This window comes from Coptis chinensis, chromosome 8 (assembly GCF_015680905.1).
Source record: "Coptis chinensis isolate HL-2020 chromosome 8, ASM1568090v1, whole genome shotgun sequence".
NCBI classification, from domain to species: Eukaryota; Viridiplantae; Streptophyta; class Magnoliopsida; order Ranunculales; family Ranunculaceae; genus Coptis; species Coptis chinensis.
Window position 1 is genome coordinate 87,563,711 of NC_141463.1, and position 21,952 is coordinate 87,585,662.

Sequence of the window (21,952 nt, forward strand, 5' to 3'; positions counted from 1 at the left end):
GGTTATACGAACGAATATTCTCTCGAAAATGAATACCATCAGCTGATTGTGACGTGTATAGATATGCTAATTCGGGTGGAGGTGCTAGTAAAGGGAGCCTGACCTGGCCGTTAAGACAACAGAGACTACTTGTCTCAGAAGGAAATAATTTCGCTCCATAGTGATGACATGTTTTAAAACTTTGGAGTCGAAATGATTCAATATAAGGGATACCTTCAAAGCCTCGTGCACTGTTGTGGTATGAACGCAATGATGTCCTTCTTGATTTAATACCATTGGATGTAAATTTATTATTCTCTAGTGTAGCTGCCAAATAGTTTACAAAAGATCAAATAAATTTAAGTAAGAAGTTAGTATATTGATTAGAGAAAATTCCAAGAAAAGTGAACATGTGTTTGTAGCTATCTCTGTAGAATGAATTTCATCCGTAAATGAATGCCGGGAATGAAGCAAGTCATTCTCAATATAAACATCAGTTAAGTCAATATTTGGATTTCCTACATTGTCACCAGCTATTATAAAAAAAAAAAAAAAAAAGTTAGTAATAATATCAACAATGAATTGATAACAATAACAACCTAATAATAACAAATATAACGAACAAATTAATAAAGAAATAAACTGAAGTATAAGCATAAAACTCTACATACCAATATTAACTCGAAATGTGTGACAGTCAACTTCAAGTGTGACTGGCAAGTAATTACCAGTGAATCTACTAAACTTTGATTCAATATGTTGCTTCAGTAGAGAGAGCAAATGGTTTACATTTACGTCATACTCAACAATAGCGACACCTGAAGTAAAAAAATAACACGTGCATAAATAATGAAAATTAACAATATAGAATTAAATATACTAATGTCCAAATAGATATTCACATAGATATACAGTAGAACTCAAGTAATTAATTACCTGAATGTTGTGAACTTTGAGCGTCAACTTGGGTAGATTCTTCTTGGGATCGTAATTGGATCTAGTCTACAGTATTAAATAAATATGGCAAAGTATAAATAAATAAGCATACATTAATCAAAATAACATAAACAAAGCAATCAATTACCTGAATGATGTGAAATCTGATCGACGCATTGAACGTATTCTCCTTGGGAATGTAGTTGGCTTGGTCCTTTGACGTTGGTAGGGCCTTCTTGTGGTATATCATGGTCAAGTTTAACTTGTTCACCAGTTAAAACATTCTTTCGACGTCTATAATACTCACGTCTCCGCTCCCGATTAATAGACTGTTGTTCAGCAATCATTCGACGCCTTCTCTGTCACTGACGCAAACGTTCGCATTCCCTATGTGCGGAAAGTTGTTCTTCACTCATCTTTTGGCGTCTATCATGATCGAGTTGAACTTGGCCACCAGTTAAACCATTCTTTCGACATCTATAGTATTCACGGTTCCGTTCCCATTCAATAGATCGTTGTTCAGCAGTCATTTGTTGTCTTCTATCTCGCCGACGCAGACGTTCGCGTTCCTTATGAGCAAAAAGCTGTTCCTCACTCATGTTTTGGCGTCGATTTCTTTGTCTCAGTCGTTGCCGCTCCAGACGATCATGAATTCTTTCTCTTGATAATATACTCAGACTATAGCGATATAAATGCTTGGAAGATTCATTGAAAGGTGTAGAGAGTAAAAAGAGTTTGCAAATTTGAAGTAGCAACAGTAGGTGTTCTAAATAAACCAAAAAGTTGAATCTTTGAAAACTCAAAACTCAATTCCAAACAACAATATTTACCTCAACAACAAGCTTGAATCTTCGAAAAGTCCTTAACTGATAGGTCGGTTTTGAACGAAGTTGGGTTAAAACATAAAATGGGGAGAAAGGGTGGGCGACCTCGAAGCTTAAGAAGAAAGTGAAATGGGGAGACCGAGAGAGAGTGATTAGAGATACAGGAAAAATTGAGAAATGCCAGAAGTTTTGCGAAGTGATGAAATTATGATTTTGTCCCTTGTGACGGACACAAACGTACACCAAATCACTATTCCTCGCACCCCATATTTTTCTAATATAGAAAGATATGGTTGGGCAATCAGGTGTACAGGTGAAGAAAGAGGATCATGTTAACATTTTTACACTCTTTTTTTTTTTGATAAAATCTTCATACATTATATTAAAATAGGTAAAATATCCCTAGAGCATTACAAATAAAACTGTTTAGGACAAGATCAATATATTTTATCCACTCAATTGCTGGCTTGTTTGTGTGACTGAAGTTTTAGTTGCTTTACTCACAAGGAAAAAAATTATTTGTTTATGAAATTCTTGTTCTCTCTATTTTTGTTTTTGGCTGCCTTTTTGCATTTTATGAGTTTGGATGTCGTTGACAAATATGGAAGGAAAGTTCTTCATGTTTTGCATCTAGTGCACTCTCTTTACAGAGATTTCAAACATATATTCTTTGACTTTTGTTTTTTTGTTCGTTGTTTTTTGTTGGTAAATTTTGATAATAGGTGGTGGTTTTTTTAACAGATATGTAGTAGCACAGTGACAATTTTGGGTTTGCATTTCTGAACTGTTTCTTGGTGGCAAAATGGTTATGTACCAAATTAGAATTGCAATACTATGTGTGGTATTATTACTATTGCAATACATAGTAATAATACCATTGTTTGTGTACCAAATTAGAATGAGAATGTCTAAGAGATAGAGAAGTAGAGGTAGACTAGTGTTGCATATGTAGAAAAACTAGCTAGAATGGAAATGAAGAAGAAAAGAGGAATTGGGAAAAAAAGATGCTAATAGATAAACAATTCTTATTTGTTATCCGTAGCTTCGGAATTTCTTTGAGATTGTTTGATAAACTATATACATAGTAAGGATTATTACATCTTGTCCTGATCAAGTGAGTGGCTTGAACTTTTGAAGTGAAGATGTCAAAATCAAACTTGTTCATTTGTATGGTTGGCCTCTTTTTCCCATTCCTCTCCTTTTCTTTTATCAATTTCATTTTGTGCTTGGTGATGAGTACACCTACTTCTGTTGGGGAATAACGATACCAATCGGTCCTCACTATACAGATAACTTGTAATATGAACACACTACAACTCCAGACAAATTCTAAATTTCCACTACAACCAACCTAGTATGTCCAACTCTTTAAACAACTATTAACAACAAATAATAATACAAATTAAAGAAAATATAAAGCATACCACAACATAAAGATGTACTGTGCTTCGGCTAATGATGCTTACTTCCACAAGAGCTAATCCTTTTATAACGTGTGAAGGAAGATTACAATCACTCCTCTCAAGTCTCTCCACCTTACTAGATCACTCCTCTCTCTTTATAGGTTTTTCTCTCTGCAAAGGTTATCTCTCAATTTTGATCTCTCTCAAAATTGGGTTTCAATTCAAGCCTTCTTGTATTAGGTTTTCCAAAATCTTATTTTATGTTTTTATACTAAAAACAAATTTTGCCATCAGAAGTAAAAATAGAAAAAACAAACAAATATAGGCATGGGCGCTGGGCAGTTTATCAACTACACAAAAGGCCAATCTGAAGACGCCCTCAAACCTCATCCTGATTACTAATGAAATTAGTTAACAAGAATAAGGGGGGAGCACCTCCAAGGCTAGGCTAATCCGCGTGCACGCTCAGACCTCATCACTTTTTTCTCATCCTCATGTGAGGGATAACTCCAATAATCTCCCCCTCTCGAACAGTGAGAGGGGATACCTCCATGCAATTTCCAAAAATCAACAGGAGGAGAGTGCTACCATTCGCCAAAAAAATAAACAACAAACATCAAACTTACCTTTTGGTAATACTTTGGTCATCATATCCGACCCGCTCTTGTCTGTATAGATCTTTTCAATACACAAATGTTTGTCTTTGAGTACTTCTCTAATCCAATGATAACGCACATGTATGTGCTTGGATTTAGAATGAAAACTTGGATTCTTACTCAAATGGATGGTGCTCTAACTATCACATAGAACTACAAACTGTTTCTACTTTAGCCCTAGTTCATTGAAGAACTTCTTCATCCATAGCATCTCTTTGCAACACTCAGTGGCTACAATATACTCGGCTTCTGTAGTGGAGATGGTAACACACTTTTGCAACTTAGATTGCCAAGAAACTGCTCCCCCTGCAAAAGTAAACAGATAACTGGAGGTGGACTTCATCGAGTCAACAACACCTGCCATGTCTGCATTAGTGTAGCCTTCAAGTAAGGGCTTACTTCCACGAAAACACAAACACGCTTTGGAAGTGTCCTTGAGATATCTCAATATCCACTTAACACATTTCCAATGCTCCTTACCCGGATTTGATAGAAATCGACTTACAACACCAATGGCAAAAGCAATATCCGGTCTTGTACACACCATTGCAATAACCGCCCCCTACATCAAGTCAAGCCCCACACTACGATGCATAAAGAATCTTTTTCTATTTCATTTGAATAAGGCATAATTTCATGCTCACCCCTTTAGACACATACCTTTGGTCATGCAGAACTGGCCACCAAGTGAACAACTGACTGGCTTTGCTTGATCCATGTTGAATCTCTTCAACACCTTCTCAATGTAGCTTTCTTGAAAAAGCCACAACTTCCCACTCTTTCTATCATGAGTGATCTCAGATCCCAAGTATCCGCTGGCAGTTTTACCCAAATTCTTTATCTCAAAGGACTTACTTTCAAGTCTTTCTTCATCTTTGATATCTTGTTGATGTTCGGGCCAACTATTAACATATCATCCACATACAACAGAGCACTATGAAATTCCCATCCGAAATTTCTCAACAAACACACAATGATCAACGGTTCAACCAAAAATTATGGAGACTTCTTGTATCCTTGCTTCACCATAAAGGAATTAACTTTTATGTACCACTGTCTCGGTGCTTGCTTCAACCCATACAAACTCTTTATCATCTTGTATACTAGGTGCTCCTTGCCTTTGACCTCAAACCCCTCTGGATGGTCCATGTAGACATCTTCTTCAAGGTCTCTATGAAGAAAAGTTGTCTTGACATCTAATTGCTCAACCTCTAGGTTCATACTTGCGGACATACCCAATAACACTCTGATAGAAGTCATCTTAACTACAGGAGAGAAAATTTCATCAAAGACAATACCTTTCCTTTGACCGAATCCCTTCATAACAAGGTGAGCTTTGTGCCTTGGGTGTAGATTATTCTCCTCATGCTTGACTTTGTAGATCGATCCACCTATTCTTGAGAATTTTCATTCCTTTCGGTTTCTCAACTAACTCATAAGTATGATTCTTATGCAAAGAATCCATCTCATCATGCATGGCCTTTAACCACTTCTCTTTGCCTGTACCTTCAAGAGCCTCTTGATAGTACATAGGTTCTCCATAATCATATAGTAAAACATACGTATGTGGTGGATACCTGGTTGAAGCTTGTCTCTCTTTGTCTGACCTCTTTACCCCATCTACTTGTGGCTTAGAAGGATGCACTTCTACTTGCTCAAGTGGTGGTTCATGCACTTCATCTGCATCTTCTATATCAATAGGTTCTATCCCATCATGAGCTTCAAACCCATGGTTCTCTGCATTCTCAATGCCTTCTGCCCATTCCATAATAGGAACTTCTGGTTCTGAATCAACAAGATCATTAGTGAAAGCTTGTAGCTTCCCACCCTCCTCAAAGTCTGTTATGGTTTGGTCTTCCAAGAACACAACATCTCGACTTCGGAGTACCTTCTTGTTAATTGGATCATAGAGTTTGTAGCCAAACTTCTCATCCCCATAACCCAGAAAAATGCACTGTTTGGCTTTGTCATCAAGCTTGGATCTCTCATCTTTGGGAATATGAACAAATGCCCTGCACCCAAATACCCCCAAGTATCCATAATCAACATCTCTGCCTGACCATACTCTCTCTGGATAATCACTATTCAGAGGCTTCGAAGGCGATAGGTTGATCACATGCACGGCTGTGTGCATTAACAAGTTTATGATGTGTAACAATTTGACTATTATGAATTTTTTTATATAATCAAATTCTCTTTGCTGCATGATGCAAGTACATGAAAAGTCGCATAAAAAATTAAATGAGAACGTCGTCAAATTAACAAAAGAGTTTTTCTTTGTTACAAAATTTAAAAGTTTGAAATCATGTAAGAATCAAACATAACCAAACTGTGAAAAAGGAACTTCAAATACCTAAACAGATGCAGTAGGTTCATTGGTAGATTTAGGTGGATGCGTCGACAACAAAAACATCAAATGCACTTGCAGGTGGTGCCTTAGCCATGGCTGATAATCAAACATTGATAAGGGAACTTATTATTTTACATCAACGAACGTTCTATATAACCTCACATCCTTATGGGGAAATTGAATGAGAACCAAACTCCAATTCTTTCAATTATTATATTCCATATGATTAAAATTAAAATCAATTGAAGTGGAAGCATGTTATCAATTCCTATGGATCTATGGATATATAAAGAGGGTACAACTACTGCTATCAAATCGATTAACCAATTATGAAGTTTTGCTTTAACCATATTATACTATCCTGTGTAGATATGTTTTCTCAAGACTCTTAGAATTACCACTAAGCTAGGTGACCTATTGACCATGTTTATAACATTTTTCTTCTTTTGCTTACTTACAGTGACCTCCATATATTAGTATGCACGCACCTTAGGGATTGAAAGGGAATTGAAGTGTATATGCATACTAATTTTCCTATCCTTCTCCAAATATTTAATTACAAACTCATTTATACTCTTAAACATCCCAAATATGTCATATTCACCAAGATGATTTTGCAATCCCGCATACAGGGGACTTCCCAAAAACTAATCCAATCAATTCAGAACTCAACAAATTTTTAAGAAAAGTAAAATACAGGTAAAATCGTCCATTGTTATTATTCTTTATATTGTAATCTGAACGTTAGTGTAGGAGTGGACAGATTCATTGGTTTGCCACTACCTCTAATCTATCATATTGTATCGTTTCTTCTAGTCGTAGAAATGGTTCAAACATGTGTCTATCCAAAGGGTGGAGAAACGTTTGGTCTACTGTCCCCTCCTTTCATTTCGATCACGACTTATATCTATCCAAGGAAGAACGCAATTTCTTTAAATTTTTCAAGTTAGTACTATTTCGACGACATGGCTCGGATATACAAAAAAAAATTTCTCTTTCCCTAGGATCATCTATGCGTGGATCATCTATGCGTTAAGACATAATGTTCAAGTTCTTCATATAAGTAATGATGACATAACTATTGAGTGGACTCCTCATATATTCACTTGTGAATCCTTAAGAGAATTCAAACTGCATAACGAACACCTAAAACTTCCAACTTTGATTTCTTTAAAATAAAGGAATAACACAACATATATTAATAACCATCAGGGTGCAAGTGTTATTAAAAAAGAACAAAGAGAGTACTTATTATCTCCACTGTTTGAAGAAGGTTACTGAAGCTGAAGAAGAACTGACTGGAGACATGCATTGAAATTTCTACTACCCATTTTATCATGTAGTTTTATGGCTGGTTTAGTTCCAATAAAACTCTATGTCTCTATATATTTAATTTTACAAAGATAAAAAAAAACAAATTGGAGGTACAACTGACATAATTTTATCAGTATTTTATTTTTCTAATGAATGTGTTGACTACTGAATTGGTTGGATTAGTATTCTAAAAGTCCCTGTTGTAAAATAGTAAATAAAATACACAAAAGACGCACCGAATAAGAATTTGAACAATCACATTTTATCAGTATATATGCAATAAATGGCACACTTGTTTCAGTAATCTACTTCATTAGTAATCTACTTCATTGGGTAGCACAGCTTATATCATCTTGGAGCGAAAAATCATGGTAATGCATAGTTTCCATTCAAATTTAATTAGATATAATTGAGTACTCCGTGAATTTTGGTAATTCCATATCCCTAAAACTATACTTATCCAACACTAATATATTTAACGATTCAGGGAACATGTACGAAATCTAGTACCAAAACCAATTGCTTGAGATCGCAATGCTGGTTTTTTTCATTTTCCCAAAATTCAAGGTGAACTTTTGAACGAAATAGCTTTCTGTCTTCTGCTTCAAGTTCAAAGATCGGAATGCTTGTTTTAGTTGCTGGTTGAGAGGTGCTTTGGCATAAACATTAACCAAAGTGGCCAGATTTACAAACAAATATTCACATGCAAATTAGAGAAGGGAGGTAGAAGCTCAGGATTGACATTAGAAACCACAATCACATGCCACTGCACTTGGAAAGAGGAGTCCCAATTGACTAAAGAGACCATCAATAGGATAAAATTTGACTTAGATAAATCCTTGAACTATTTTTAGTAGTCTACAGAAGCAGATACGTAAACAAACATTGTCTTGTTGTTTATAAAAGAAACACCGACACATTAACTAAATGAAGGTAGACTTTGAAGTTAATACGAAAAAGTATGCACCATGCTTAAACCTTATGTCAGATCTTTAAAACGAACATAAAACCCAGCTATATTAAAACAACCTTCTCATATCAGCCTCCTCCCCCGTCCTCAAGGGAGTCCAGAGAGCTGCACTCCCTCCATTCAAGGAACACTTTCTGTTGATCTAGGCAATTGCCTGATATTAATTTATTATACTTAACGACTTAAAATAGTATGAAAATTGTCTTCTAATATATAAGCCTAGAAAGGAAAAAATCCCAAACTCAATCAACCAAATAATTCAAATGATCAGGCATTTGCCTGATATTAATTTATTACACTTCACGACTTAAAATAGTATGAAAATTGTCTTCTAATATAGAAAGGAAAAAAAATCCCAAACTCAATCAACCAAATAATTCAAATGATCAGGCAATTGCCTGATATTAATTTATCTATATAATAAATAAAAAAAAAAACAATGGTGTGGGGCCCGCAGGGCCTCCATCCAGTGGTTGTCATTGTTTTTTAGTAAGTTGTGACATGGCAGATCCAAGTGTTTGGAGAGTTTGTTAAGTGTAATCAATACCATAAGATCTATCCAAAGATCAACCAAAAGTCAACAATCAATATTTGGACTTATAAATTGTTGCAAAGCCCATAAACCGCTAAGCCTCCAATTGATTTGGGCTTATAGATAATGGGTAATTGGGATGGCCTTGCGGTTTGGACTTATAAATTGAGTTGTTTCACTGGTCTTGCTTGAATATTTTTGATGTTTTGCGGCGCGGCGATGAGTTGTTCGAGATAGTCAAGAAAGCATCGAGGTCTCGTGCGCCGAGGAAGGCGGGCATACCCTAGTTATGTAATAATATATCAAAGAGACACATTACTTCAAATTGACAAAAGTTCACACCTCAACTTGAGATTCAACACTGACCCAGGGATATTACTGGTAACACCATCAGCATGCACGGTTGAAGCTTATATAGTACCAAGTGTCATTGAGCAATGAAATTGTATGCAGGTTAAAAGAAAAAGAAAATAGAAACAAAAACCTGACTGATTGATAGGCTAAATTGTGCTCACTAAACTCAGCTTGTTAAGAATCTTTAGGATAGACTGTCAATAATTAAGTGAATTGTACATATTAATTAAATAGATACGACGTCTAATTTAAACGATAATTTACAGCCAATGCCGACAACGTATCACAAATAATGAACTAAGTTTACCTGTTGATTAAGTAATCTTTGTAATTGTATGGTACACAAAAAATAACACACATTTTGCCACAATAAACAAATAGATCGAAACCGTCAGCATCTGATAGGCAATATATCAATAAATTAAGGACAAAAAAATACCCGTTTAAACAACTTGAAAAATGACTCGCCGCCCTCGCTCTTGTTCTGGGAGGTCCACAAGTCGCATTAATATCTCTTCAATACTACATCAAACCATCATTACAAAATTTCTTTCAGATAACTCATACCAACAAAAATCATAAAACTCAATAGTATATCATTTTCAAACAGGTATAACTGTTTGTGGAGAAATTAAGTAAGGATATGATATATACTTTTTAATTGAACCTGAACCTGGAGCTTGGGAGAGCCTCTTTTTATTTTGGGGCGTGAAGAGGATGAGGATTTTTCTAACCGTGAAAGTCTATTTAGTCTATTTTGTTTTCAGCAGGTTTTTTCTTATAGTAAGTAGGTCTCTTATAGTAGAGAGAATAATCGAGAACGTAGGGAAAGTCTAATTTTCAATGGGGTTTCATATTACAGTTTTGGGTGCTTATCACTTTCCTCAACTGAAAAATAAAAAATAAAAATAAGGTGATAGCTATAAAACCTTCAATTTCAATTCGTTTATTTGATGGGTTGAAGGACGCAACCCTCACTGAAATTTGTTTCTAACTTGATGGGTGTTTAGAGAGATGGAACCCTCATTGAACAAAGCGAAAAAAAAATGGTGAGTGTAGAATAGATGTATAGTGTTAACATATACATAACACGTATTTCAAATGAAAGTAATGGAAGTGCATTCTCACTTATACTACATAAACCTACAGCCAACTAACATTATAAAACCAAACGAACATGCCAAGCACTCAAGCAGTGTAGTATTAAATTTAAAATAAGTAAATTGAAAACAGAGTTGTGATATACCTTGGGGACAACTTTCCTCTTCTTGTCAAGCTTCTCCTTCTTAGCCTTAACACGCTCCGCCTCGGCAAGAAGTGTCATCCTCCTAGCAGTCTTTGCATACGGGTTCAACTTGAGAAGAACATTCAAGTTCTTCAATGGGTTATCTTCATTGGAGCCCTCTTCACTTCATTATTAATTGGTCTGAATTAATAATCCTCGACAAATCAGCATTAACCATCTTAGGCCTTGGCAATACATAACCCTTCTTCTTCTCAGATGGCGCTTATCAAACAAACCCATAAATCGAATCCAACTTCTCAAAAGCCGACTTAGCTAGTCCAGATAATAAACCTACCAAGATGACCACCCGGTGCGAGCTTCAAAAGATTAAGCCTCTCCACATTAGCAACCTCGACACCAGGAATGTTCTAGACCTCCCCACTACCACCTGTTTAGTTCAACACGTATTGGTCAAGCTCTTGAGAGTAAAAGTGGGAGACGAAGAAGGAGACCAATAGGCAGATCGAGAGAGAATAATCGAGAAACATAGGGAAAGTCTAATTTTCGATGGTGAAAAGACTAAAATGCCACCCAAATAGAGAGAGAAAAGACAATTTTGCCCTTGTAACGTATGTGAAAATTACTGTTCATCAATCCCAAATTTTTCCTAATATAGTGAGATATGGAGGCTCTTTTGTAATTTAAAGTAGTTAGATGGTAGTTTCGTAATTAATTGATAATATAGGGGCAATGTGCTAAATAATACATGACATAATTTAGCTCAAGCAACGTAGTCAGTCGGGCTACTGGGCTCGAGCAAAAACTTAAGTTGGGCTTGGGTTTCAATTTGAAAACTTGAGGGTTCTGACAACAGACACGGCGGCATGCCTCTCTCATTGTTCGTCGTTCCCAGGTACTAGCCGTTTCATTATCGTTATTAATATTATTATTATTACATCTTTTTTAAAGAGTAATTAGAGGAGAGAGAGTGGATGGCAATATTCTGTTATGCCTACCCGTTGCGTCTCTTTTGAGGTTCAAGTCGGTCTGCAAGTCGTGGCGCTCTCTTATTGAGAGCTCTAGTTTTGTTAATCATCATCATTTCAAGGATGACTATAATAACTACAGTCTCATAGTTTGGTAGACCTTCTCCTAATCCTGAACTTTATGTTTCCTTACTTTCTGGTAACTCATTAGAGGCGTCCGTAAAACTGGATTTACCAGACTGTTGTAATGTCAACTTGTATAATGATAGCATTAATGAGCCCCCTAATTGTAACAGAACATTCGGCAATATCGGCCTAAGTATAGTGGCTTCTTGTAACGGCATTGTTTGCCTATATAATAGATTTTCAAGTGATATTTTTCTATGGAATCCTGCAACGAAACATCCCTTATCAACCATAAGATGGTTACTTCAGTCTAGACATCTGCATTGGATTTGGTTTCGATGATAAAAGTAATGATTACAAGGTGGTGAGGTTTTTCAGTTTGTGTAAACAACCCAATGTCCCGACACAGAGCCCAGCTGAGGCATACAACTTGAGTACTGATTCGTGGAATATTATAGACGCGGTTTCACCTGTTATTGTTATCCTTTCTGATCCGAAAGCACCATACAGGAATGGAACATATTGCTGGTTGGTAGTAAATGATGATTTTCCACAACATAAGAGGTTACCTGAAAAATACGTTCTCACATTTGATTTTAGAAACGAGGTGTTTGGGTCTCTACCATTACCGGATGTTGAGACTGTTGATTTTCCATGTTTAGTTATCTTAAGGGAAAACCTTGCTTGCATTTATAATGTGGAAACTTTTTGTGATTTCACTGATGACTGGAGGCCTTGGGAGTGTGAAATATGGGTGTTGAATGAATACGGTGTCAAAGATTCCTGGACTAAATTGTACACCGTTGGGCCCTTTACAATATCTAGACATATTCCATATGCTGCTAGAAAGATAGGGCTTTCAATGAATGGAGAGTTTTTTCTGATATTCTTGAATAAACAGATATGCACATACAACCTTGTTACTGAGGAAATAAAAAAAGTTGATGTGCATGGTGATTTAATTTTATTTATTTAGAGGTTGCTGCATACAAAGAGAGCCTAGTCTCAATCAAAGGAGGAAATAATGCAGCTGATAGGGAGACTTATGCGGTATGACACTATTCTCTTACTTTTGACCTCTATCAATCAAGTAGGCTTTGTCCAGATAATATATTCTGCTTATCTGGACGAACAAGTAAGAAATTAACTTTTTCACTAATTGATATCTTGACTTTCTTGTATATTTTGGCTTTTTATGGCTTGACTGGATGTTTGTGATTATGAGAAGATGATAAATTTGAATGAATAAGAAATCGGGTCCTCCTTTAGTTCCTAATTCTTTATTTTGTACTACAAGCAATCGAAAATTGTTTACCAGGTCTCTCATGTTCTCTTCACCTTTTGACATTCTTCATATTCTAAACTGACAAACACATCTCATGATTTATGGTATAGGATGAGGATTTGGTGTTTGTGAAGTTTACTAATTTATTTGCCAATATATTGTTTTTTTAGGCTGAGTATGATTTACATTTTTATATTCAGTTTGTGAATCCATAACTACTGCCACTACTGCTGTAATCTTTTTAAATTGTTGTTTTATGTTTGCGAGTCTCAACCTTTTATTGCTTCTGTATTCCTAAACAAAATCTTTCATGTCTTTGTGGCCAAACTTGATACTTCTTGGCTATTATCTCAAACTAATGCACACTTTGTACCACTCAGTATTATGTTCTTAAAATTTCCCTGTGCTGTATTTTGCTTTGATCTAATGCAATCTTGTCGACTCACATGGTTAAATAGTAGGGATAGGTTTTTGCTTAATAAACCCTAAATCTCTCGATTAAATTTTGATTCATCGAAAACAAATTCTTTAGAGAAACCAAATTTAATCTTTGTTAATTGATAAAAAGTAGTCTCTCCAAAATGATTAGGCATTGCTAGAACTAAATACAACAGGTCTGCAACTGCAAGCCTTTATATATTAGATGGTGTTTGCTTGCTTAGCAACCAACCTAGTAGACTAGGAATCTACTATTTTTTTTGCTTCATAAGCTAGAGCACCAATTGTAAAAACTAAGATCAAAATGAACAAAGTAGACATTCGTTGGCTCTTATTGGACTTACATGGATTTTTATGTTTTCTTGATGTTGATGACGCGTCTTCTCTTTGTTCATCTCTCAAAGAAATATATTTGGATTATCTAGGGTGAATACATTTTATTAGAGCCTTTTGGGTTTTTCATGTAAATTTTTCGGTTTTGGTTTGTTTCTAAGTTTCTTACTCTATGACCTTAATTTGTTTTTCTACATTTTATACAGAAGACTGTTCAATGAGGTGGTGGGAAAGGACAAGCGAATGTGGGGAAAGCAAAGACAGGGAGAGAGATTAGGGGAGGAGGAAACAGAGAGAGTACTGGAGGTGAAGCGCCAGTAACAACAAAGCTTTGACGGAAGGTGTTGTTTTGGAGATCTCTTCGGAGGTCAAGATTCGGAAATAGGTTGGTTGGGGATTGGGGTGTATTTGGGTTTTGACGTCTTTCAGTTAACTTCTTGCCGATGGTTTAAGGGGTTGATGAAATTAATTTTCATATGAATGAAATTATCATTCATCAATAAAGGAAACAGGAAAAAAAAATTAAAATAAAAAATAGCAGTGGTTATGGACCAGGTTATTTGGTATTAGAAATGGATGGAAGCATGGTTTAGGTTTCAGTATATGACAGGCATGGTTTCGGTTTTGGCATTGTTTATGACTGTTGGAGTGTATTTTAGGTTTTGCAGGTTCTTATTTTAAAAGGATTGGTTTATTGGTTTGGGTGAGGTAGCCAGATATCAATAGCATGCCTTTTATTTTGTTGTTGGGGTTGTATGGCTTTTGACCTGCTTTTGATAATGGTTATTGGTCTGTGTCAGAATAAGGTATCTGCCATGGTCCAAGTGCCTATCTCTTGTTAGAGGAAAAAAACGTGCCTTTTGCTTTTGTACTCTTCATTTAATTTGTTATTATTGATTCCCATGCACTTTTACCTGCATGGTTTCTGATGGATTTTAACATTTAGATTTCATTAACTAAACTTCTAATTATTGATTAGGTAGAACACTGGTCAGCGTGAACCTTTGCATGATCCAAATCCAGAATCTAATTGTGTAGAATCCTAGCCAACAAAATCTTTTTGATGGAAGAGGAAAAGATGGTTCAAAGCTACTCGTGCTGTTTGCTTACTAGCATATGGTAGCGGCCTAGCAGGCCTTATATCACTGTCCGGTGTTTAGATTGTTTAGCCTCATGTCTGTCTGAATCATATATGTTATATTGTGAGTGCCTTTAGTTTTTGCTGTATCTAGGATGGCTGTTGTGTTCAAGTTACTGTGCGTCTATTTCTGTACTGAAAATTTCACAATATATTATTGTTTATGGTTGGTACTCTTGGTAGGCAGACTTGTTTAATCAGGTTCATATGTTCAGCTTCAATGTTAAGCGCTCAGATGCCAAAATGTGTGTAATTACCTCGTTTTTGAATGTATAGGGAATTCTGAAGCCATGGGAGGGTTATTATTTGGTTTTACTTTGAATGGCATGATAAATTAAGTGTAGGTCTATTGACAGATATTTTGTGATACAAAGAAAACTACAATTTCTTTAGTTCTTCGAAAACAGTAGCGGGTTAAAACATTGTTATCGGAAATTATTAGTATTTCTTTTGAATGTTTAATTAAAGCATATCAGGTGGCATGATTGGACGAACGAATGGTGGTCAGCGCCTTCTAGCAATCCACTGACAGCTGGGTTTCCAGAGAATACTGACGAGACCCTGTTTCAGATTTGGCTGCTGTCAGATATGAATATGGTTGGAATAATGTTTTAAAGTTTTTTTTCCTACCCAAAGTAAATTACGATGAAGGCAGACGAGATGCAATAGATGAAATGACTCAGAGACAAGTAAAGGGAGTGGATGAGTAGCTTGCAAAGCAGGCGGAATAGACTAAGGGTGCCATACTAAGATATGACCCAAGATACCTTCGTACCCTTTGATATTGGTTGTTTCGTTTTCCATCTTCGTGTGCTTTTGAAAGTAACGTAGCAATCGATGGCGTAGTAATATTATTGGTCACCTGTCTACACAACTTGCCGATGCACCATCCCACTGCTAGTATAATGTTGCCTCTGTTGAGTTTTTTCATCTTTGATTACTATTGTAGTCACTTGGTAGGTACTTGGAGCCTGACTAATGATTTGAGTCTGGTCTTAAACAATCTTGATTTGGGGGGCAAAAGTTGCCAAAGCATCATGATGGCTGCTTACATTTTGGCGTGGGTGAATTTGAGTAAGTTTGTTGTATTCCAAATGTGTTGCCTAGTTTTACCTACGAGGGCTAAACTGCATCTCAAGGTTCCTTTTTTTTCATTGGCAAGCTTGTTTTAAATGCTGGCGGGCATGCCAAGGTCCTTGAACTCTGGCTATCAGCTCAAGATGTTTATTGATAAGAAGACTCCCTTCAGAGGTGTCTATAGAAGGTGTTTGAGGTGCCGTAGTTTATGAGATGGGAGACTGGATCTACCTTGGAGGTGGGAGGTACTAGTTCAGGGTGCACTATAAGATTCTTCAGAAAGCCAAGTGACATTCCAATTAGAAACTGAGTGAAAAAAACTTGCCAATTGTAAAACACCTCATAACAGTTCTTATTACTAGCCATTGGGCCGGCCCATGGCTGGATTGTTACATTATATGTGTTTAATAATGTATTACTGCAACATAGGAATATGTGATTCGTAATCAATATTAAAGGAAAAACAGGAAGCTTGTCAAAGACCGTTCTAAAAATTAAGTTAATATTCATTCAATATTTCGCCAAGCTCGGGAGTTGGGGCCATAGAAGGACCGGCTGCTGATGTTCATCCATCTTCAATCTTCAAGCTCCAAGCTCAAGAAGCTTTACTGGAACTGGTAGATTACTATCAGGGGAGCCAGCACCATCTGTTGTTGTCGCTCCTGAGCCGCCTCAATCTATTGTCCACAACAGCTTTATTGATATTGCACGTGTAAATGTGAACAGAGCCAATTTGTGTGCAAACTTTAAGAACAAACTTTAAAAATTCACAAAGAATTCTCTCTGATGGACTCAATCTTCGTTAATAACACATTTCATTCACAAAATGTGTTTTAATCATACAAAGATCCCCGCATACAATATTTTTTTCTTACAAAATATAGTTTTCACATTCATAAAAAAAAAATCAAAATAAACTCCCTTGCTGCATACATTAATTACAAATACAATCTCATTAGTAGCCCAGTTCATAACTTCTTCCATAACTCCAATCCAACAACTGAAAAAGAAAATGAAGAGAAATGAGATCTTTATAAAAGTATTACACCAAAACAGAGAAACAAAAATATCAAAAATATTACAAAGAAAAAAGGCTGCAAATTTACATCAATAATCTACCACAACCAAAACTCATTTATTTTATTGGAAGAGGATACCAATCTTGAAGCAATTACTTATCGTAACTCCCTAATAATCTAGCATAAGCATGACCAATTGAAACCTATAATGGTATGTTTGTACCCATTGTGAGATTCCATAGCTATAAATAAATAAATAAACATAAAAAAATGATCGGGAAAAAGAAAAAAAGAAAAAAAAAAAATGCTTTCGAATGTAAGAATCATTATTGTACCAAATTATTAAAAATATACCTAAAAAATGTGCAAGGATTGTGTTTTTTGGGATCCCAATATATATGTTGGACCTACAACTAATTCATTATTGAGCTTGGCATCCATATTTTTTGCTTTAATATATAAGTCATAGCAACTGTTAATTTACCATTGATTAATTGCAAAAGCAGGAAAAAAAATGGTGAAAACAAAGTACCTTCCACACGTCTTCTTTCCAGCGCATCTTGTTCTCTTGGAATGCCTTGAGGATTGAAGTAGAGTCTGGCTCTACCCAAATCATCTTCCAGCCTAGCTCAATTCCATAATTAAATTCTCAGCTATGTAATTAGTGCACACTCCTAGACCCCAGTCCACCTGCAAGAGCACGTACCCAAGAGTTCACCATTATTGTTTCTAAAAACTATCCCCATCCAGCACTTCCTGAGTTGCCTCTAGAGCACCCATCTACATTAACTTTTATCATGCCTGGAGATGTAGTAGCCCAATAGCATTTCAAACATTTGTGGAGCTCTTCTCAGTTTTGGTTGTAGCTTCATTCAGTGAGTGCAGCAGAGAAAGATCATGAGTAGAGTTGTTCATGTGTCCTCTTGATCTGTTACGTGCTCAAGAAATTTGATAAAACAAAAATCCTGCATAGAACCATCACCTCTTGATGAAGACATTAAAAAACAAAAGAAATGATGGTATTACTTTGTATTTGCCTGAACCAAAGTGCCATTGAATGGGTTTTTTTATTTTGGTTTGATATAGTAAGTACTTAGAAATAAAAGAAAAAATACAAACCAAAGCAAAATGAAAAAAAAATAGTTCAGGTAGTACGAACTAAGGACAGATTTGAGAAACACGGAAATCCAACATCTTCAGTGAAAACCATGTATAACCAAGCTGCTAACTAATACAATTGTTGTAAGATAGAGGAGCATGCATATAAAATGTGGCAAGGTTATCTCTGCTGAATTTAAAATATGTCCCTATAAAGATTTCCTGTATTTAAAATAATGGTGGCTGAACTTACTGTGACGAAAACCATGTTAGCACCATCAACTGCTTCCTCAATAGATCCTCTGCTTTCCTTGGCGGCATTCATGCCAATATCCGGGTTTCCACCGCACCAAGCCCCCTAGTTAGCTCGGACCGATTTGCAATCGGTTTTCTGAATATACAGGTGACATCCTCAAGGCTTGAACATCCGTATTAACTATCCAGAACTCGACGCCCTTCATGAAACTTTCAATCATTCTATTTACAGCATTGGAACCTCCACCCCCAATCCCAACCACTTTAATTTTGGCTTCGTTATAACTGTTGGAACTGGATGGGTCTTTTAAGTTGTCAATGACAATGCTGGCTGAGCTCTCCTTTCTCAGACCAGTAATATTGTCATTCACCTCGCTTCGTCTAAGCATCGAGACTTCAGGATGTAGATTTAAGAAAGAGTCTTTACTATACTGTGATATTGTTTAACATTGTGCAAACCACCGCCCATACATCTAAAATGTCCACTGTGACGAAAAACTCCATTCCTCTCATCAAACATCTTCACTGAACTAACACCACCAATACGATTATCCATTGAAACTCTCCCTCCAAGGACAGTTAACACCCCCACCGAACTGTGCGGTGTAGTAGCCATCACAACAAAATGGGGAAACTCAAAAACACAAGTCCAATAATAAGTCCAAAACAAAATAAAGAAACTCATAAATCAATATGCCGAAATATCTTAAGTTTCATTACATAACTTCCTTCCAATACCGTAGGACCCCTACAATTGTGATGCTACTATGGGCCTTAATCGTTCATAGAAAGTAGTAATCAACTAATCGTGCATGTATGAATTTCTAAAAAAATAGACTATGATCAGAACTTATTCTTGCAACGTAAAAAGTCATAAAATAGTACAATTAATATTGAAAAAGTATGGTTACACATCAACTCTCATTAAAACTACTAAATATCCTATGAGAAACCATTTTCAAATAAAAAAAATACAAATCTTTCAAACTTAAACTTAATAGATCCAATTTTCAAAGTCCAACACATTGAGAGAAAAACAGTGGTGCATAGTGTCATTTAAAAAAAAAATAGTGTAAATTAGTGATCAAGCATTAAATGTCAAAAAGGTACCTTAATAGTGTGCATTATGATCAAGCAAAATCAAGAGTGCTCATCCATGTTAGTTGGTGTTCTTGGTACAACAGAAACCTAAAAAAAAAAAACATATGAGCAACTCAAGATAGTAAACAATATTTGACTGCAAAAGTAGAGAATTGTGTAATACTCTCAAAATCATAATTGAACCGCGGCCTTACCCTTAAGCACTCACTGCAAGGATTGTAAATTGGCAAGTCGATTCCCTATTTAATTTGTTGTAATTTATCTAGTATAGACGACTGAAAGGATAGCAAAAAAAAATATAGGCAATCAGTTGGCAAACAACATGGGGCAACGCGAGCAAGTCGATACCACAACCCCTCCAAGTCAATCTGATCCCCAATGTTCTATTTTTTTGTCAATCTCCAACACAGTGAACAATAAAAGCATAATACAAATTATATTAGATAGTTGCTCCTACTTGTTTTAATCTTTTAGGACTATAAAAGTGCTCCCTAAAGTTTTAATACTGCATCTACCCTTCCCTAACCCCTAGCCTCATCTGAAGGTTCCTTTGCATATAATCCATATAATTCTCTAGACAAACTTTGTTGGATGATTGAAAATAGACACCTACTCACCATCATTGACCAAGACGGATGAATCAAGAGATGCTGAACTACGGATTCTTGCCCTTTTTGGTTGAGGTTTATGCAAAGACCGACTCGCATTGGTGATTGATAGTGGTTTAATATTCCATGGAGAAACTTTGTCTGGGCACACCACACTGCCAGTGGTTCCATCCCATTGAACCTATGCATAATAATGACCAGACAAATAATATAACATGAAAGATGAAAATACAATTCCTAGTTATGAAGATATGCAATATTATATTGAATGTACTTAAAGCTTGAGAAATACCTTGAAAAAGAATATGATCCTCCATAGGCAGATATTTGGCAAACAACTGCAACCACATTTGCATTAACCTTTGCTCGAGCCAATTCCCGATCAAGAGTTTTCATCTCGTCCTAAACAAAATACTTTAAGATCATTAATATTCATGAAATTGTTGTACACTATGGATAGGTATCAAGCATATCTAAAGAAATTAAAGGTAAATGATATAAAATTATTACATTCATCTCCTGCATTTTTCTCTAGTAATCAGGTACAACATTGGCGGCTGCTCCACCAGAAAGAACAGCTTCCTCAAGATCATGTACTGTTTCCATAAGCTTTTCGACCTCTGCAACTTTTTGACGATGCATTTTGTCCAGGATTTTGTTTTCCTCCTGATATAGAATCAAAATATTAAAATCAAACATTTATAGCTCATGGTGAAGCATAAGATAATTCAACAAAATAGTCATATTGCACCAAAAGGTAAGGTTGAAAACCAAACAAACCTGGCATATTTCAATCTGTTTCATCAGTTCCTGGTTCTTGTTTTGCAGTTCATCAACCAATGACGCCTTTGCCAAAGCTATCTGAATAGTTTTTTCATCCTCAAGCAAAGCCGCTTCTTTAGATTTAGTGAGGTGATCCAATGCTTTATTATCATCTTGTAACTTCGATGCCTAATATACGAAAACCAATTTTCATGATGCAAGTGCTATTGAATCCTCTAACTATAGCTCATTATAATAAGTTATTGTGTCACTGATGATGCACAATCAAGTTTGTTTCAAATAAAGAACTATCAAATAGGAACAAAGACCCTTATATGCAGAAGAAAGTGTGTCTATGGATGTGTTTAGGAATTTGACACATGAAATATTCAAATACCCCAACCAAGCCATAAATCAAACCAATGCAAATGAGTTAGGTATTATTAGTAAAATCCAGAGATATGAAACTAAAGCATATGCAAATGAAAGTGATGTACCAAACCAAGTTTCCTGATAAGCTGAATAGACACCATGCACGCTAATTAAGCTTATAACCATTGTAAGAGAAATGATCACTTTCCTAACAAATTCTAATCCAAAAAAAAAAAAAAAAAAAGTTGTTACCTTCATTTTCTTCTTCTGCAATCAAATTATTGTGTTGGATCATATACATGGCCACGTTCTCAATCAGATGAGTAGTGATTCCCTTGAATAACCTGCGTCGCCAGTGATCACCAATCCCCTTGTGAAAATCAATGTCACCTTATCATAACCAATCCAAGTGAGAAAGGAAAACTAAGCAAGGCTTTAAATCGATTAATTAGTATGAAAGTTCATATAAGTGTAGTGGCCTTTTCAGTGTACAATTTAATATCATAGCTACATTATGGGGATTGCACAATTTAAATCGATTAATTAGCCAAATGTACACGATGTCGTAGCTACATAATATCGTAGCTACAATTTAAATCGATTAATTAGCCAAATGTACTCTGTATCTTAATATTACTCTCTATATATAGAGTAAATTGCACACAGAGTGAAAACCTCCACTTTTGACTCCACTTTTATAGGGATAAAGAGCCATTGGACTCAGCCTAAGCTAAAAGAACTTTGCCAATTAATTTTGCCCATGCTAATGTATGTACACGTTGTTGTTGTTGTTATATACATATATATTTTT

General features: G+C 35.7%; 1 protein-coding gene and 1 long non-coding RNA gene across 6 annotated transcripts; one reads left to right on the forward strand and one right to left on the reverse strand.

Annotated features, from left to right (window-relative positions):
* The first annotated feature begins 11,313 nt into the window (after positions 1 to 11,313).
* Positions 11,314 to 15,022, forward strand: LOC147483925 (uncharacterized). 4 transcript variants are annotated; one of them, XR_015205063.1, is made up of 4 exons: positions 11,334 to 11,599; positions 11,826 to 12,705; positions 13,918 to 14,096; positions 14,691 to 15,022. It is a non-coding gene; the product is annotated as an uncharacterized LOC147483925 (long non-coding RNA). The 4 variants fall into 4 exon arrangements; XR_015205061.1 differs by lacking the exon at positions 11,826 to 12,705 and having other exon boundaries at positions 11,314 to 11,456; XR_015205064.1 differs by lacking the exon at positions 11,334 to 11,599 and having other exon boundaries at positions 11,724 to 12,705; positions 13,921 to 14,096.
* Positions 15,023 to 15,517: 495 nt separating this feature from the next.
* Positions 15,518 to 21,718, reverse strand: LOC147483926 (microtubule-associated protein 70-1-like). 2 transcript variants are annotated; one of them, XM_086578030.1, is made up of 9 exons: positions 21,394 to 21,718; positions 20,788 to 20,958; positions 20,518 to 20,673; positions 20,300 to 20,409; positions 20,017 to 20,188; positions 19,594 to 19,674; positions 18,297 to 19,486; positions 17,478 to 17,910; positions 15,518 to 16,926 (listed from the first exon to the last, which is right to left on the reverse strand). In XM_086578030.1, exons 1-3 carry the CDS (start codon positions 21,397 to 21,399, stop codon positions 20,539 to 20,541), a joined length of 312 nt encoding a protein of 103 aa, XP_086434156.1. In that variant the 5' UTR covers positions 21,400 to 21,718; the 3' UTR covers positions 15,518 to 16,926; positions 17,478 to 17,910; positions 18,297 to 19,486; positions 19,594 to 19,674; positions 20,017 to 20,188; positions 20,300 to 20,409; positions 20,518 to 20,538. The 2 variants fall into 2 exon arrangements, with proteins under 2 accessions (XP_086434156.1, XP_086434155.1); XM_086578029.1 differs by lacking the exon at positions 19,594 to 19,674 and having other exon boundaries at positions 17,478 to 17,873; positions 21,394 to 21,697.
* Between the last annotated feature and the right edge of the window lie 234 nt (positions 21,719 to 21,952).

Bases quoted from the DNA above. Each gene is read 5' to 3' on its own strand.
- LOC147483926 (XM_086578029.1), bottom strand. The intron at 20,189-20,299 runs GTATTTCTCAAG...TATTATGCATAG, and splicing joins GGATCATATTCTTTTTCAAG to GTTCAATGGGATGGAACCAC. The intron at 19,487-20,016 runs GTGAGTAGGTGT...TTTTTTTTTTAG, and splicing joins ATCCGTCTTGGTCAATGATG to GTTTCTGTTGTACCAAGAAC.